This window comes from Onychomys torridus, chromosome 11, assembly GCF_903995425.1.
Source record: "Onychomys torridus chromosome 11, mOncTor1.1, whole genome shotgun sequence".
In the NCBI taxonomy this organism is placed as follows: domain Eukaryota; kingdom Metazoa; phylum Chordata; class Mammalia; order Rodentia; family Cricetidae; genus Onychomys; species Onychomys torridus.
This window is the reverse complement of record NC_050453.1, coordinates 19,409,456-19,427,106: the sequence shown is the minus strand read 5'-3', so window position 1 is coordinate 19,427,106 and position 17,651 is coordinate 19,409,456. Positions and strand designations below refer to the sequence as shown.

The window sequence follows — 17,651 nt, the reverse complement described above, 5'->3', positions numbered from 1 at the left end:
GGGGGGGGAAATCCTCCCACGATCCATGGGGCTGTTGATAAGGACAGGATTTGAATAATAACAGCAAAGTGTCTTTCATTACAGGAGCTGACTGCTCTATGCAGGGAGGACATTAAATTCCAAAGATAACCCTTACAAAGGGCACATGCTTAGGGGGGAAATGCAGAATTAAAAAGAATTCCTGAGACAGAGGGTCCTGGATCTGATCCCACCAAGAAATGCTTACAGTCCTCTCCACTGCCCACCCTCCCACCCAGAACTCAGTTCCATAAAAGTTTCTATAAGCAAATGGAAATCTCAGAATGAATGAATCCAAGGCACCTGAGAAGTGCTACAGGCTGATGGGAAATGAGTTCCGGCCATCCCAGGTTTAGTGAAGTACTTCCGACAAGCCCGTAACTGCACATTAATAAAACACCTTTTTCAAAGGGGAAGATCAATCATCAGAATGTGATCCAACACACCCGACTAAGAGTGGTGTCAGACTCTGAGATAAAGCAGAGTCAGATTCCGGGGAAACAGTGCCTGGAGCCACACAAAAGCAGAGGCTTCCACACGTCTTTCATTTCTCTTGCTGAGCCTGTGAAATTCAAAGACATTCATTTTCACGTTATGTTGGGCAGGACCTTGACAGCATCTTTTTTTTTTTTTTTTTCCCCCAGAGACAGGGTTTCCCTGTGTAGCTTTGTGCCTTTCCTGGAACTCACTTGGTAGCCCAGGCTGGCCTCGAACTCACAGAGATCCACCTGCCTCTGCCTCCCGAGTGCTGGGATTAAAGCCGTGTGCCACCAGCCACCACCGCCCGGCTTGGCAGCATCTCTTACAAGCTCCTTAAATTAGTGGGGCGGGGGTGGGAGGTAGGGGCCGGGAGTGGCACAGGGTTGCTTACAGGATGTCTCAGTTCTGTCATTCCAGGTCCACAAAGCATGGTTTTGTAGAGTGCAGATACAACCTCCCTCCATATTCTGCTTCCTTTCCTGTGGTCTGCTAGCTCCGTGATTTAATATGTGAGTGGCCCGTGATGGTTCAGTGAAAGCCAACAGGACAGGCACAGGAAAATGTGTGATAGTGACTGACTTGAGGGTGATACATTCTATGTGTCTTGGGAAAGAAGAATGATGCATAGAAACTATGGATCCCATATGCCTGCTTTCAACTAGTTGGTCTTTCTGAGGCTGTACTGGACTCCAGATTATGGCCCGTATGGTGGGTCACTGTGGAATTCTGAAAACCAATGTTTGAGGATAAATAAGGCACTATGTTAGTGTTAGTAATGGAGAAATGTAAAATGTATCTCAGATTGTGTTTGGTCTCCATTCTTTTGGAGAACACCACCCAGAATATTCCTGGAGGAAATGTGGAGGATAGTAGTCACCATCTTCTTATTTTCTAGCAAGGTATTTCCCCAAATTATAAGTTTTTGTTTTATGGTCTTCCCTCTTGAGAAATAACTCCTAAGCTACTTGGAATGGGAAGGCTGGAAGTTCATTATCTACCCAGAAGAGTCTCAAAGCATAAAAGAAAAGAGCCCCCTGGACAGGGAGTATCCTGATGAAAGAGAACAGTCTCCTGAATTCAATGTTCTCTCAGAAGACAGACGGCATGGGACACTCTGCACAGGACTCCTTTTCCTGGGGGCTGCAGGTGGAGAGTGTTGCATGGTGGGGTGAGGTGCTCAGCTGTGGTGGCACTGTGCTTGGGTTTCTGGCTCAGGCAGGGCTCTACTGATGCTGGTGTGTAGCAGACAACCTGTGACATCATGCTCAGGGCTGCTATGCTGATGGGTTTTCGAACAAGTGGCAGTGACGGTCATTTCATAAATGATAACGTTCTCTTTTCCTACTGCATAGTACCAAAGCCAGCTACAGGGGAAGGGCCCATTCTACCAAGCCTACATTTGTCTCATGACTGTTGACAAGTCATCTGGGAGACGACGAAGCCAAAAAGGAGGTGACCTTTTAGGTTTCCCTTGTATTCCCCTTTGGATCAACCCAGTTCCTTTTGTCTGCTCAAGAGTCACAATACCTCTTTGTCTCCACCGCTATTCACTGCTTTCCTTCCTCTGAAAACCGTCCCCAAAGCTGCTTTTACTTGGACCTGCCAGGATGATTTCCAATTCAAGGATGGAGTATATGGTAACTACTTAAGAGTCTTATGGCTGGCCATTATTAATGAAAAGTATTTTTGAGAGTCTTCAAATCAGTCCATAAAACCCAATACTCTTAAAGCAGAGCTCTCTCATGGTGTGCTATGCCTCTGACTCTCTCTGTGTGTCTCTTTCACTGTTCTTGTTTTGTTTTTTGAGACAGGGTCTGTCTGTGTGTCCCTAGCTGTCCTAGGACTCTCTATGTGACCTCCCAAGATCTTCCTGCCTTTGTCTCCTGAAAGGGGTATTAAAGGTGTGCATCACCATGCCTGGTTATTCCCCCAGATCTCTTGACTGGTTTAAACACTCAGTGAGGCATGAGACAGAAATAACAGGAAATGAACTAGGGCGGTCAGTAGGACTGGAACAACCATTCTGCATTCGGTGAGCCCGAGCAAGGAACTCTTTTTGGCATAATTAAAACCAAATCTCAAAAGATGAAAGTAAACAAAAGAGATTGCTTATCCTCGCTCTAAAGACACATGTACACCCTGATCCTAAAGGTCCATTACAGCACAGTGTCTGTGTGAATTATTATTTATGTCATGATGACCGGGCATAATGTTCCATTCAAATGTTCACAATCCAGACTGTCACCAGGACCAACCTTACCCATGCATGTCCCAACCCCTGTTCTTGTCACCTGTGTTTGCACATAGAGAATTTCCCCTCTGGATTCTTGGGGAGAACCTGGTGTTGGTTCTATCAGGATACCACAGAAATTATTTCAAGAAAAAGATTATGCAGTGTAATGCTTAGCATTTATATAGTTTTTTTTGATTTCAAAAAACAACTTATAAATATCGCCTACCATGACAGCATCCTTTCGAGGTAGGTGAGTATTATTGTCTCTACGTTAACTATAGAAACCCAAGGCCAAAGAGTGAAGGACTCTGTTCTGAACTTGGTGTCAGGAGCCATAGTGAGCATGAGCATCTTGGCCATTTGCTCTGGGCTCTAAAGAGGTCACACCTCTCTCATGTAGCAACAGTCTCCATTAATACAGGATCATATATTGTAGATATATAAAACAACAATACACAATGACATTATAGAACAATAATCCAATATTTCTGTTTCTTAGTAAAATATGTTAAGCACAGTATTTAAATTGCATTTGTCTGAAAAGCATTTGGTATATTAAATAGCAGAAGTATATTAAATAGCTCTATAAACATTTGCTGGCATACTCTTAACAGCATAATAATTCTAAATAAATTAAAATCCACCGACGCATAGAGACCTTTCCTTTATAATACTGTCAACCAAACACAAATATGAAACGGCTTTGTTCTTCAAATGCAGACTTAATGGCTTGCTGACTATTAAGCAAGGGCGCTTCATTTTTCTGAGCTTGAGGAAGGTGTGTATACATACATATATATGTGCATATATATATGTATATGTCTTTGAGAGAGAGCTGACTGTGGTTTTTAAAATAAAATAACCAATTTGGGAGGGGGAAAGAATGCAGTTGAAAGGTAAAAATGAAAGACTGTTATTTCTATATTGTATGCATTCTGGGGAATTCATACCTTTTCCAAAGATATTCTCACACTTTGCACTAGTGCTGAGGTGAACACAGGGATGCTGTTGAACAAGAACATTTAGTGAGAAGACAGACTGATACCAAAGAAAATGTGGTATCAGAAGACAAAGGGATAAAAATGAGTGTTTTTCAGGAGTCTTGAGGGCTGGCATGAGATGAGCGTGTCTTTGCTCAGCTGCCTGAGGTCTTGGAGATGGTTTATTAGGGCAGAAACTTGAGTCTGTCTGTCTGTCTTCTCCCTGCTTCCTCTAACTCCAGAGTTCAGCAGTATTAAAGGATAGGGCTTACCTCATACTAAAACCTGGGCAGCTGGGCCAGCAGAAAAGGTTCTAAAACCAGTAAGAAACAGGAGACAAGAACCGAGTCTTAAAATCTGTATGCAGACAGTAAAAACTAACTCCTATGCTGGAATGACATTCTCTGTTAGAGCTCGTAGATATGAAAGTCTTAAATTTAATATATGGTGCTAAGATGTTGTTAGCTAGATATTACATGTCATTCAGAGAACATTTTAATAAGTGTGCTTTTTTATTTCTCCTTAAAAAAAAGATGTAGTAAATCGTCTTTGCTTTAGTCCTTCCTGCGTCGCGTCTGAAGCTTTGCTTGTCTGCCAGTGAGCTATGTACTCAGGGGCTCCCTCCCAGTGGCATTGTGTGTGGCAGGCTGGTTGGAGGGAGTCTTGATTTTGGACAGGTTTGAGCAGTTCAGCTGTTTGGTTGGCTGTAAGGATTTGGCATAAGGTGAATACCAGTCTCTTTCAAAGACATCTTTAAGTTGCTTAATGATGCTCCTGTTGTCTCTTACATCTGCCTGGTTGATGACAAGGCCCGTGCCAGCATTCTGGGTAAAGTCATTCCCTACCCAATCAAAATTTCCTGCAAACAAAGAAATCGTAGTGAGAAGGTACAATCAACTGGGAAAATTCCCAATATATGAAATACAGAACAGATTCCAATAAAAAAAAAACATAAAATAAACACCCAGGAATAACAAGAGAGGCAGAATCGTGTTGACAGCTCTGGAGAAAAAAATTGCAAGAATTCCTACATATGGCGGATTAATATTTGCATATTATTTTGGCATTTTCTTCAGCTTCGCTCAAGTTGAAACTCAAAACAAGGAATCTGCTGTTCTTTTTCTGTAAATGTTATTTCTTATTGATGTTCACAAGACACACTAAATACAGCAACATTTAAAATATATAGGAATACACTTAAAAATCCTGTGAACAATTACTACCTTCTCAAAGAGACAACATCGAATCCATATGCATCAACATTATTATGCAGAGACACTTCACCATTGAGACAAAGCTGAAGGCAGAGAAGTGGCTCCAGCAATCCCCAAGGAGACTGCAAGGCATCCCCCAGGGCTGGGGAATTGGCTGCTTGGCCAGGTACTGTGAGCACAGGCTCACAGGTCTGACTGCACATTAGATAGATGGCTGATTCATTTTTCAGGACAGTTTTCATGAAACTGGTTGGTTTAAATAGTAGAAATGTATTCTTGTGACTTTGGAGACACAATCAAGATTGGTTCCTTCTGAGAGCTAAGGGAAGTGTGATGGCTAATGTCTGTTGCCAACTTGACAAATCTAGGAAGAACTACCACTATCAGATTGGCCTCTGGCCATGTCTATGGGGCATTTGCTGGACTGCTAATTATGTAGGAGGGCCCTGTCCACTGTGGACATTGCCATTCCCTGAGAAAGTGGGCCTGTGCTGGATAAGAAAGGTAGCTGACTATGAGCCTGGAATCAAGACAGTAAGCAGCATTGCCCCTGTGGTTACTGGTACAAGTTCGTGTCTTGAGTTCTGGCCTTGGTTTCTCTTGATGCTGGACCTTAATCTGCAAGCTAAAACAACCCTTTCCTCCCCAAATTGCTTTTGGTTATGATGTTCATCACAGGGAGAAAGAAGCAAATTAGGATGGAAAGGATGAGTTCCAACCCCCTCTCCTGGGTGGCTCTTTCTCCCTGTCTCTCCTGTCCTTCCTGTGTGTGCTCTCTTCCTTTTTGCTTTTGAAGCAGGATGTTACTACATAGTTCAAGCTGGCTTCAAACTCACAGCAGTCTTCCTCCTCAGCCTTTGGGGAGCTGGGATTACAGACAAGCCACCATGCACAGTTCCTCTGTGTTTTGTTTTTGTTTTAAAGGACATATATGCCACATTGAAATGTCTACTTTAATGACCTCACTTGGGAGTGATTTTCCTTTTTCACATTCTTTCACACAGGGAATCAGGACCTCAATTTATGAATGTTGAGGTTGGGATGGTTTCAAGGCTGTGGTGGTTTGAATGAAAATGGCCCTCATAGACTCATACATTTACATGCTTAGTTCCCAGTTAATGAGCATTCTGGGAAGGGTTAGGAGGTGTGGTCTTTTTGAAGGAGGTATGTCACTAGGGGTGGGTGTCTTTCTCTCTCTATGTCTGCAGTCAAAGGATCAGGTTGTAAAGCTCTCAGCTACTTCTCCAGCACTGTACCTACCTGCATGCTACCACACTCTTTACCATGATGATAATAGACTAAGCCTTTGAAATTGTAAGCAAGCCCCCAATTTAAATGCTTTCTTTTATAAGATTTGCTTTGGTCCTGGTGTCTCTTCAAAGCCATAGAACATTAATTAAAAAAAAAAGGTACAGGAAAGGGCTGAGCAACCCTAACCTCTTATGTATGTTTCTTTGGTATCTAATGGGTAAAATCAAGCTCTGTCCTTAGAAAGGGACAGCGCTGTTTATTTCTTGGATCTTCCTTATCCTGTGTTGTTCATTGGATACCCAATGTTTACCAAGTCTGATATTAAGAATGTGGATATTGAGCCAGGTGGTGGTGGCACACGCCTGTAATCCCAGCACTCGGGAGGCAGAGGGGGTGGATCTCTGTGAGTTCGAGGCCAGCCTAGTCTACAAAGCGAGTTCCAGGACAGCCTCCAAAGCTATAGAGAAACCCTGTCTTGAAAAAACCAAAACCAAAAACAAAAAAACAAACCAAAAAACAAAAAAAGAAAAAGAAAAAAAAAGAATGTGTATATAAGTTTGAAAATGACAGTTCCTGCCTTCAATGAAGGAAAAAGTCACTGGAACACAAACACCAGGAAAGGGCACACCAGAATTTTACACCCAAGCCCACAAGCACTGGAGTGAAGGCTTTCTACCTTTGGCTAGATGTGCCAGGAAGAAGCTGTACATTGAGTAATGAGAAGCACACTGAAGGTTAACTGGGACAAGAGACAACCAAACTCCCAAAGGAGGGTGATATCTTGTGGGCAGAGCAAAAGTTGGGAGTTTAGAGTATTAAAGGATGTGGATAAGCTGCAAGGGAGTCTGAGAGGAGAGCAACTATGATTCATTGTCTACTTTGGGCAAAGTATAGTACTTGTATTTATATACAATATTTTGTATGATGAGAAGAATTTACCATGAGGAAGGAGATGTTCACAGAGGTTCACATTTGTCCCATGATTCACGGTTAACCAATGATGCTCCAGAGAAAACTGTTGGAGCTGAGGTTCAGAGTCAAATCTAACTCCAGAACCAGCGCTTCTTTTGCTTCTGTGTTGTGTTGCTTCTGACCCTAAAGGCATCCACTGCCTGCTTCACCCTGGACAATGACCTTAGCTCAGACTCTAGGGGCATCACAGCTACACTGAGATTTCTGCTATGTGCATTGGCAGATCAAGTTTTCTGGAGGAAACAGACACAGACAGATAGATGTGTCGAGGTAAGCCCTGGGAGGAGAAAAGAGGATGGAGAAAGGTGAGGACTTCGGGGCCTCATCCTGTAAATCTAGATTTTTCCTGCCATCAGTGAACAAGCCAAGACCAGGGTGTTTGCGGATTCCAAATGCTTTAGTTGGCTTCTTTTCGAGATAGCTATGGGAAACTTCATGCTGACACAGGGATTTTGGCTGACCTTCAAGGTGACATATGCTTCTGTACTTCTTTTTTTTTTTTTTTTTAAGCCTGGCTACAATTTCATCTGTTATCTTTTTAGATGATTTCAGCTCCCCAAAATGCACACACTAAGATTGCAATATCCAGAATGTAGTGTGTCCTGTGTGTATATGTGATGTTGAGGTTGCCAAAGAGTTCACTTTGTTGGTAGGCAGCCTTGGGCATCTCGCCAGCACCTTCAATTAACCCCCTGCCCCCTCCTTAGCTGTCTAATCACTCAGACACCTTCCTGATACATTTTCAGAGCTAAACTCAGATGCATTCTGGAGAATTTAAATGAGAGAGACGATGCCGCCTGAAGATTCTTCTGGAAGTCTCATACAAACTGAATGGAGCTATAATCCCATGCACTGGGAATTTTATTAGTTCCACATTATCAACGAATATTGAATGAATGATTTAGGAGATTTCAGAATGTGCTCATGATTATTTAAGGTAGCGATTATTTTCCCTTTGGATGTCCTTTGAGTGTTTTTGTGTTAGAACTCCGCTTCTCTCTAGGGAATCAGGGTTTTGCTAAAACTGCTGTACACAGAATGAACTCACCCAAAAACATCTTAGCTCAGGAGGAGAAAGAGAGCAAGAATCCAGTCTTTACCAAGATCCCAGATCCACCAGAGCCAGTGTGTAGAGCCGTTCATATATTATCTCACTTCACCATCACACCACCATCAAAGGGTGGGCCCTGCTGGCCCCCTCTCACAGATAGGGAAACTGAGACTCACAGGAGATCACAGGACTTGCTACCATCTTCCACTTTGTGTCAATGATGTAACTCAAATACAGATTTTTCTGATCCCAAAACACTGATTTAATTTGTCCAAGGAATATTTAGATATCAGTGAGCCATTTCAAGACTAATAAACATTCATTCCTAAGCTACCACCCCATGTCTGGTCTTGGGTTGAGGTCTGTCCTCCTCTTTGGTTAAGGTGTCACTGAAATATCTTGATTTGGGGTCTTAAGCCACTGTGTGCATGATTGGACTCATCCCTAAACTTTAGATAATTTAGCCAGAAGTTCCTATTTTTTTTTTTTTGTAAACATTTTTGAGGTTTTTGTCACTCATTTTTAAGGCTTTTATATTTATTTATTTAATATTTGTGAGTGTTTTGCCTGCATGTATCTATGTGTACCACTTATGTGCCTGGTGTCCTCAGAGGTGAGCAGAGGGTAGTGGATACCCTAGAACTGGATGTTGTGATGCCCTACATGGGTGGTGGGACTTGAACCCTGGTCCTCTGTGAGAGCACCAAGTGCTCTAAACTGCTGAGCCATCTCTCTACTCATTGTCACTGTCTTAAAAAAAAAAAGCCAATTTCATTGTTTTCCATAAGCTGATAAAGATGAGTAAATTAAAATAATCCCATTTTGAAAAAATTTTTGAGACAGGGTCACTCTATATTGCCCTGGCTCGTCTGGAACTCATTATGTAGAGCAGACTGGCCAGAGATCCTCCTGCCTCTGCTTCCTGAGTGCTGGGTTTAAAGGGTACACCACCATGCCAGGCAAATCTTTAAAAATATTTTATTTTATCTTTAATTGTGTATATTTGTATGTGTCTGCGTATGGGTTTTTGCACATGAATGCGGTATCCATGGAGGCCAAAACAAGGTGTCAGATCCACTGGAACTGGCATTTAAGGTGGTTGTGAAAATGCCCAACATAAAGTGCTGAGCACTAAACTCTGGAAGATCAGTAAGCACTCCTAACTGTGGAGCCATCTCTCCAGCCCCACGTATTAAAAACAAAACAAACAAAACAAAAAACCCTAAGTGATCTATTTTTAAGAAGGCAATGCCATAATTAGGAAAAATAGAGACTGAGATCCCCAGGCTGAGATTGCAGTGACCTCGTAGTCTGGACAGGACACCCAGCTCTTCTCCGGATACCTGCATGGTTGAATAACTTCTTTATTCAGACCCGATATGCTCACTTCTAAACATGAATGACACCTCTCTGTTGGTAGTGATGCTAAGAGGACTAAATAAGGTAAAAAGTACTTCATGAAGTAAATACACCCACGGAATTTAGAGAAATAACTAATAAAGTTTCATGCATCCCACAAACATGTTTTTCTTCTCTGCCAAGGCTGCCGCTTCACCCCAATTATTTAGGATTTGAGTGTCTCCTTTTTATAGACAATGTCAGTTCTGTCTGTGACGATTCCAGTGAAGGAATTATCCTGGCCTCCCACATGCTGTGAAAAGTTAGAATAACCCCACCAATGTAATAATGATTTATGCACCTGGAATTTATTGCCTTAATAATAATTGCTAACATTAATTGGGCATCACTCGTGTGCCAGGTGCTTTGTGTACATTATCTCTCATTTAAACGTCACTCGGTGAAGTTAAAAACTGCCACCAGCCTCATTTACAAATCAGCAAATTGAAACTCAGGGAGCTCCAGGGAGCTCCACATTAGACATTTAGAAAACGGCAGAGATGTCATGAGAAGATGACATGGATGTCCTTGCTGCCCAGACAGCATAACTCCCCAGAACCCCAAGATAGGATGTCTTATGACACTGTAGACAGGAGAACAAGCATTTTTGGTCCATATATCTGTTCCATGCCAGACGGAACTCACCTCTCCCAAGCCCTTTGTCCCCTTGCTTATAAAATGAGCCAAATGGACCAGAGAAAGTCTACAGGATGTAGATGGTGAACAGTCTTCCAGGATCACCAGCCATGGAGTAGAGAGAGAGAGGGTCTACCTAGCTGAAGAGCTCTTGGCCTTCACCCTCCCGCTTTTTAGCTGCACAACCTTGTCAATAGCTACAGTGGACCCCCAATGTCTGGGTGGGCCCCGGGAGCTTTTCAATCCCCATACCCACCAATGTAAGCTGCCCCGTCTGTCACCATGTACTTGTTGCGGTTTAATTTGGGAAAGGTCTGGTTCTTTTGTTCTTTTGTTGCACAAGCATTTTCTCTTTCCAGATCAAAAAATTTCTGTAAGACAAAAAGCCAAAAGAAGAAAAAAAATGGTAAGAAAGCAAACCGGTCAATTGAGAGTGATTTGGGTCTTGTTCACAAGCACAAAGGAGTCTATTATCCAAATATCAACAATAGACCCCATATTGGGTTATTAAAATGACACTCTTGTTACTTTGTATCGAGGAAGCTATTTTTGCTCTCCATCCATATAGGGCAACAACAACGAAAATCAGCATGCTCAACTAGCTCTATAATTAACTCCACAAAGCTAACAAATGAACACAAAATTCATTTTCTGAGCAGGGTGAGGGCTAGAAGGTTGTTTAATTCCCCCTGTCTTATTCAGCAGGGCACACTGGCACTGGAAGCAGCCTCTAGGCATCTGTGTCATGCATGCCAACAACCTGAATGAATATTCTTACCCGGTGCATATATTATGTCAATGACTAGCTGATTCATCTGAGAATCTGCAAAGGTCAAAAGAGATTTTGCTGCAAGAACAAATGGTTTCCATTGGAACACCTAAATTCACAGGCTTTTTCAATGGGCAACTTAAAAAAAAAATCACAAATTCATGGCTATGGAATTCTAATGTCATTGTGACTCCAAAATAATAAACAAACAAACAAACAAACAAATAAATAAATAATAGCGTTCTACTTCACCCAAGGCCAAAAATAGAGGAGCTTGGGGAATAAGGCCTGGCTGCAGGGAAGGCAGGCCTTAGAAATTTGGCCAGTATTGGATGAATTTTCCATTGTGAATGAGCCCATGGGACTCTGAAGGCTGAGCTTAGAGGAGACACACATTGAAGTCCAGGGTCTCAGGTCTCTATTGCAGTGGAGAACACAGATTTTAAAAGGTCTTCTTGCTCTAGCCTCTGTGTGCTGGAAAGGAAGAGAGGCAGAGGGCAGATGTGGAAGATGAGACTTCGTGTGTAATTTTAAGGTTCTGCTTGTTCTAATTTGATTTGGGAAAACACTGAGAGTTGGTCTAGCCTTGTGCTTCATGCTGGGGGAAGGGCAGCCTGGTGATCACTAAAGGCCCATCTAGATTTTCCAAAAACTCTATTCTGAGCTTCATGTGGGAAACTTGTGAGACAGCAGAAAACAAATCAGAGTCTCTGATATTATTAGAGGTCTTAATGCGCTGGGAGAGAAGCAAAGAGACCAAAAAGAATTGGGTAATTTATTAAACAAAGAAACTCAAGTTAGCTGTGAAAATATTTTTTTAGATTAAAATTAAAAAAAATATGCGTATGTATGTATAAGTGTGAGTATGTGCATGTAAGTGCAGGTGTCCACAGAGGCTAGAGATGTTGAATTCCCTGGAGTTGGAGGTATAGATAGTTGTAAGCCACCTGAATCACCTGATATGGATACTAGGAACTGAACTCTGGTCCTTTGCAAGTGCATGTTCTTATTTGCTGAGCCATCTCTGCAGCCCTGAACTGTGACAATCTGGCAAGCAACAGTCTCTCTCTGATGTCTTTAATGATACTAAGCCACATCTGGGCAGATGGCCCTGCCTGGTCCCAAACCATCTATCTGCCTCGTCAGGGCTCTGTGCTTCCTGCAGATATACTGTATCCAAAGTTTCTATACCCTACTTTTCCTGTAAGAGCTCCCTGGCCATCTGTGTCCTAGATGATAGGGCCATGTTTCCTTCCCACCCATGCTTGTCTTGACATTTAAAAATACATGGCCTCTGTTTTACAAAATGGCCAGCAGTGAGCTATTAATGTATGGCTTATTCAAAATTCATGACCATCTGTGTCCAAAATGGTGACTCTGATGGTGTTCTGCAGACGCTACTATGGTGGACTCCTCTTTCTTAGTAGGATTTCAAATGCAAGAGCTTTAGATGCAAGCATGCTGCGGGGTCAGGAAGCAGTGTGGCAGGGAAGACCCCTGACTTCGGATGAAGGGAGATCAAGAGTGGCTGGGGGAGTGATTGTACCACACTGTGTGCTCCAGCTACTAGAAACCTCATAAACTTGACAGAAGATCCCCTGGTTTCACTCACTGACCTCCAGAATGCATGATGCTCACTAGGGATACCAGATCATAGACGCCAACAAAGAAAAATCTGCACAATGCTTGATCCATAGGAGGGTGTCCAAGTCTGGTACTGTAAACCCAGACAAAGGCCCATATCTTGGGAGGTCATATGCCCTATTGGGAGAGTATTGCCTTTGTTTCACTTAATGGGCATGCTGTGCCTGTAAATTGCCTTCTAAATAGCTATGTTTATGCACATAGATTAGTGTTGCTATTAGTTTTGGTCTATGAAGCATCTTTCTGCAGTGGTCAGTAGTTAATACAGAGATTCATAATTGGTTAGAGCATTGAGGAGAAATGAATACTGCATGCCCGGCCATAGATGGAACATCTATATTCCAAGGCACACAGAACATCAGACAGAATGTAAGAGCTGGGAGAAGGAGCAGGGAGAGGTAGGAAGCCCTCACTGCTTGGCAGGGCTTAGCTGTTGCACCTTCGAATTTAAAATAAGCTTTGATAAACCGCATTAACTTTCCATAAGACTGGGTCCATCAACGCTCTGTCATGGAAGCAGGGGGTGGGGAGCATGGGGTTCCATCCTTCCCTGGTGATTTATAAGCAGTTCATGGTTGATGGGAAAGGGAGAGGCATTTTCTTCAGGTGTGTGGCTACTCATGCCAGGTCTACGCTCCTGTAAACAATGCCTCTGTAAATAGCCACAAGGAAACTAATGGGGGAGAAAAAAAAAACCTTGGGTATTGCTCTGGGTTCTTTTTGCTCTCCTCACTGGTGATAGAGCATATAGCCTGTCTTATCACTGCATTTTCCATAGAGCGTCATAGAGTAGAGAGTCTCAGCACACAGCCGTCGAATGCTCAGGGCCTTGGGATTAGTCATCATCAGTCAGCTGAAGGTGAGGAAGAGTGCTAGAGGCTGAGGAAATAGCACCCACAAAGGTCCTGAGGGGAAGAGGCAAGGAAAATCAAAGGGGAGCCTGAGAGTTAAGTTCACACATTTCATGGGTACTGTGGTTTGAATGGAAAATGTCTCCCATAGACTCATGTGTTTGAACACTTAGTCTAGCGGGTGGTGATATTTTTGGGAGGAGGTAGGACCTACCTGAAGAAGTAGGTCTATGGGCAAGGGTGGGACTTACAGGTTATATCCTGTCCCTAATAACAGCCCAAGGTCTGTCCTTCCTGACAGGCCAAGATGTAACAGGTCAAACTGTCAACTCATGCCAGCAAGGCACACGTCCCAGTCATGGTGAAACTGTGGACTCAGATCAATCCTGCCTCCCTTCCATCACTTCCTGTCAGATATTTCATCATGGCGATGAGAAAAGGGGGTTCTTAGCAGCTCCACACCTTGCCTTCCTCTGGGCATCCAGAGATGGATGAGCACACGACATAGAGATTGGAGCAAGCCCAGGGGCCTGGGCTGGTGGGATGGAGGGCAGGGTCAGCATGTACTGATGGATATTTCCACTCTTTTTTTGAGACAGGGTTTCCCTGTGTAGCTTTGTGCCTGTCCTGGAACTCATTGGTAGCCCAGGCTGGCCTCGAACTCACAGAGATCCGCCTGCCTCTGCCTCCCAAGTGCTGGGATTAAAGGCGTGCACCACCACTGCCCGGCTTTTAAGATTTATTTATTTATTATGTATACAGCATGTATGACTACAGGCCAGAAGAGGGCACCAGATCTCATTATAGGTGGTTGTGAGCCACCATGTGGTTGCTGGGAACTGAACTCAGGACCTCTGGAAGAGCAGTCAGTGCTCTTAACCTCTGAGCCATCTCTCCGGATGTTTCCTCTCTTTGTCAATGTTACGGATAAGATCAGTAGGTGAATGAAGCAGTTCCAATAAAGTGTGTCCGTGAAGGGGCCGAGGAGATGGCTTGAAGGGTAAACTGCTCGTTGTGCGCACATGACAACCTGAGTTTGGATGCCTAGCATCCACATAAAGCATGGCAGGCAGCTGTCTATAACATTAGTGATGGGGGTAGATGGAGACAGGTGGCCTCTGGAGCTTGATGGCTAGCCAGTTTAGCCAAATCAGTGAGCTTCAGGTTTGGTGAGAGACTCTGTCTCAAAAAAAAAAAAAAAAAGAGCAACCGAGGACATTTGATGTTGACCTCTGGCCTCCCCCACCGTGTGTGTGGTGTGTGCCAACAGCTTTTGTAGACTTGCAAAGGGAATGGACCCTTTTTATTTAATAACACAGGCAATAAAACACTTACAACTTTCAAGCTGCAGTTGGCTATTTCGGTGCAAATAGCTTTAAGAGACGAAATGAAGTTAAATGTGAGGGGGTCAGTCTCCTTCCAGAAGCTAATGAGGAGCCGGACTTTAACGCTTCGTAACACCAAAGCTTCTCTTATTTTCCCATCCAAATCTGGCCAGTATGTCCTGCCGAGAACAAAGAAAGAAAACTATTTGAGTAATACATTTTACTCGACATCAGAATGTGTTGCTGTTTCTTTGTGTGTTGCTTTATTCTGTAACATGTCAATCATCTTGTAGGATAGATTGATGACACAGGCCTTTGGAAGTAGCTACCAAGAGGTGATGTATTTCTGGGACCTCCTAATAGAAGGTGTTATACAAGGCCTATATATAGACCTGATAGAAGGTCTCAGGTCCACTGGGTGGTGGTGGCTCATGCCTGTAATCCCAGCACTCGGGAGGCAGAGGCAGGTGGATCTCTGTGAGTTTGAGACCAGCCTGGTCTACAGAGCTAGTCCAGGAGAGGGTCCAAAGCTACAGAGAAACCATGTCCCCCCCCCCCCAAAAAAGAAGGTCTCAGGTCCATGGGTTGAAGCTATGTGGAGCCAGTGTGCAGATGGACTGACCACCTTGGTTGTCCTCAGTTTACCTCCTATGCTTTCCAGGCCTCACTGTGGTGTGAGCGTCTATCTTTGGGCAGAATTAGCTAGGGGTCTTGCACACTTCTTCCTGGATGTCACACCAGCCTATGTTCTTTGGCGACATCCCTCACTCTCCAATGAACTTCCACTCTGCTTATCTGAGCTGCCCACTGCTCTCATTTCCAGGTTGTCTTCAGCACCATCTCTCCAGCCTCAGCCACCCACAGCTCCTCTCCCTCCTTCCCCTGGGCTGGACACTGGGAATCCTTCATCAGGCCACAGTTTCCTTTGCTGTCTAAGCCTCTTCCCATGCCAATTCTTCCAGAAGATGCAGTTTCTCAGCTCTTGCCATGTGTTTCTAGTGCCACGTGGTCCCTGGGCTGAAGGTGTGTGTGCATGTGGCCTTCTGCTCCACCCATCCCCCACCATGTTGTTTCAGAGGTGTCAGACCACATTGCTGGGAACTGTGGCCTGTCAGTGATGTAACCATGGCATCTCCATGGGCTGCTGTCTGTCTGACCCTCTCTCTATCTGACCCTCCTACCTTCAAAGCTCCCTTTCTTAATCACATGAAGCCTGTCCTTTACTCCTGATGGGATCTATGATCCCCCCAAATTCTGGCTCCTTTAGCTCCTCTTGGTGTCTTTTGCCTGGACAACCCACTTCCCGTTATGACCACTTGCAGGCCACATGTCCCTCTACTTTCCTCTTGATCTTTGCATGACCTAAATCCTGGGTGATACTAGATAGAATTCTCTCCGTCAACTTCTGGGGACTACCAGGATCGGTCATCTCAGCCTTGTACTCTAAATTGATGCCTTGCCTCAGTTCTTTTCTCTGTCAAACTCGCCTCTACAGCCACCAACATGACTGCCTAAAGACAGGTGTGGGCCTGTTATTCCTTCCGTTAAAGCACCAAAGCTTCCCCAAATCATGAGACTCTCTGGTGAGCAGCCTTCCCACAGCCCCTTGCTCCCCATGCCTGCTTCCTCTCCGGTGTGGTTTCTCACTGCCTTATCTTGGCTCTGTGATCCAGCATTGAACCTGGCTGGCCTTTTTCTCTACCCCAAGTTCACTCACACTGTCCCCTTTACCTGGAACAATTCCCTTTCCCAAGTCCCACCGTTTCTTGTCTATTTCATGAATGCTTTATGATGTAATTTACGTAAGACTTGCTCAGTATGCTTCCTCCAATTCTGGCATGGCATTGTGGGCGCCTTTCACTGTACTGTCTTCTGTAAACCCTTCAGTCCCATTCATACATTTGTGTTCTAATAATCTTCCCTGTGCCCCTCTGCCCACTTCAGATAGCATTCCAGGGACCACATGTATTCATGCTGTAATCATAAATGCACACATCTGAGCAGACAGTTGTTAAGTTTATACATGAATGAAGGCTATTATTACAGTAATTTCCCGTTATTCATGGGGATCTTCCAGAGACTCCCAGAGAAGGCTTGGAAAAATTCAGATACTACTGGACACTACATATCCCCTGCTTGTTCTTCAATGTACAGACTCAGCAAATAAGGTATTGGCAATAATAACTAATAAGGTAGAACAATTTTAGCAATATAATACACTAAAATAAAACCTATTTAAAACCCATAAATTGATTTTTTAAATAGTGTTTTATTACTTCCTTGAGAATTTCATACAATATATTTTGATAATATTCATTCCCCTCCACAAATTTTTTTCCCAGAACTTTCCATTTGATATTTTTAGACTGTGGTTAAACTGCAGGAGGGGAGGATTACTGAACCTCGACATGTTCACTGGTCCTTCACACATGCACCTATTTCCTTCTGAAAGATGCATTTCACATGACTGAAGAGTCAAATCAGGAACAGCTCCAAACGGAAACCTAATCAGTGAATCCCAGAAAGAAACAACGTTTGTCGGCTCTGGCAGGAACAAGTGAAACTGGGCTTTCCATTTCTTAAATGTAATTAAAATTTTTTTTTTTTAGGTTAGCATCCAAGGTGATAAATAGGTTTCGCCATGCCATCTTCATGCCTATCTGCCATTGTGCCTTGCTCTCATTCGTTAGTTTGGTGGTCTCTGTTTGTTTGTAGCATGGGAGAATGAACCCAGAGCCTTGCAAACATTAGGCAAGCGCTCTCTGTCTGAGCGGATCCCCGTCTGCGGTTCTGATTTTTTTTTTAGTTGCAGGATTTATTGCGTCACCA

The 17,651-nt window shown here is 43.6% G+C and overlaps 1 protein-coding gene across 5 annotated transcripts in view; it reads right to left on the bottom strand.

Moving 5' to 3' along the window:
- Window positions 1–760: 760 nt before the first annotated feature.
- Window positions 761–17,651, bottom strand: part of Pld5 (phospholipase D family member 5) — a 322,478-nt gene continuing 305,587 nt past the window's right edge. For all 5 annotated transcript variants that reach the window (XM_036202790.1, XM_036202791.1, XM_036202792.1 and 2 more), the window contains 3 exons: window positions 14,833–15,001; window positions 10,490–10,604; window positions 761–4,570 (listed from right to left, as the gene is read on the bottom strand). In XM_036202790.1, coding sequence (XP_036058683.1) covers window positions 4,314–4,570; window positions 10,490–10,604; window positions 14,833–15,001 — 541 coding nt within the window. In that variant the 3' untranslated portion in view covers window positions 761–4,313. The remainder of the gene's footprint in view (window positions 4,571–10,489; window positions 10,605–14,832; window positions 15,002–17,651) is intronic.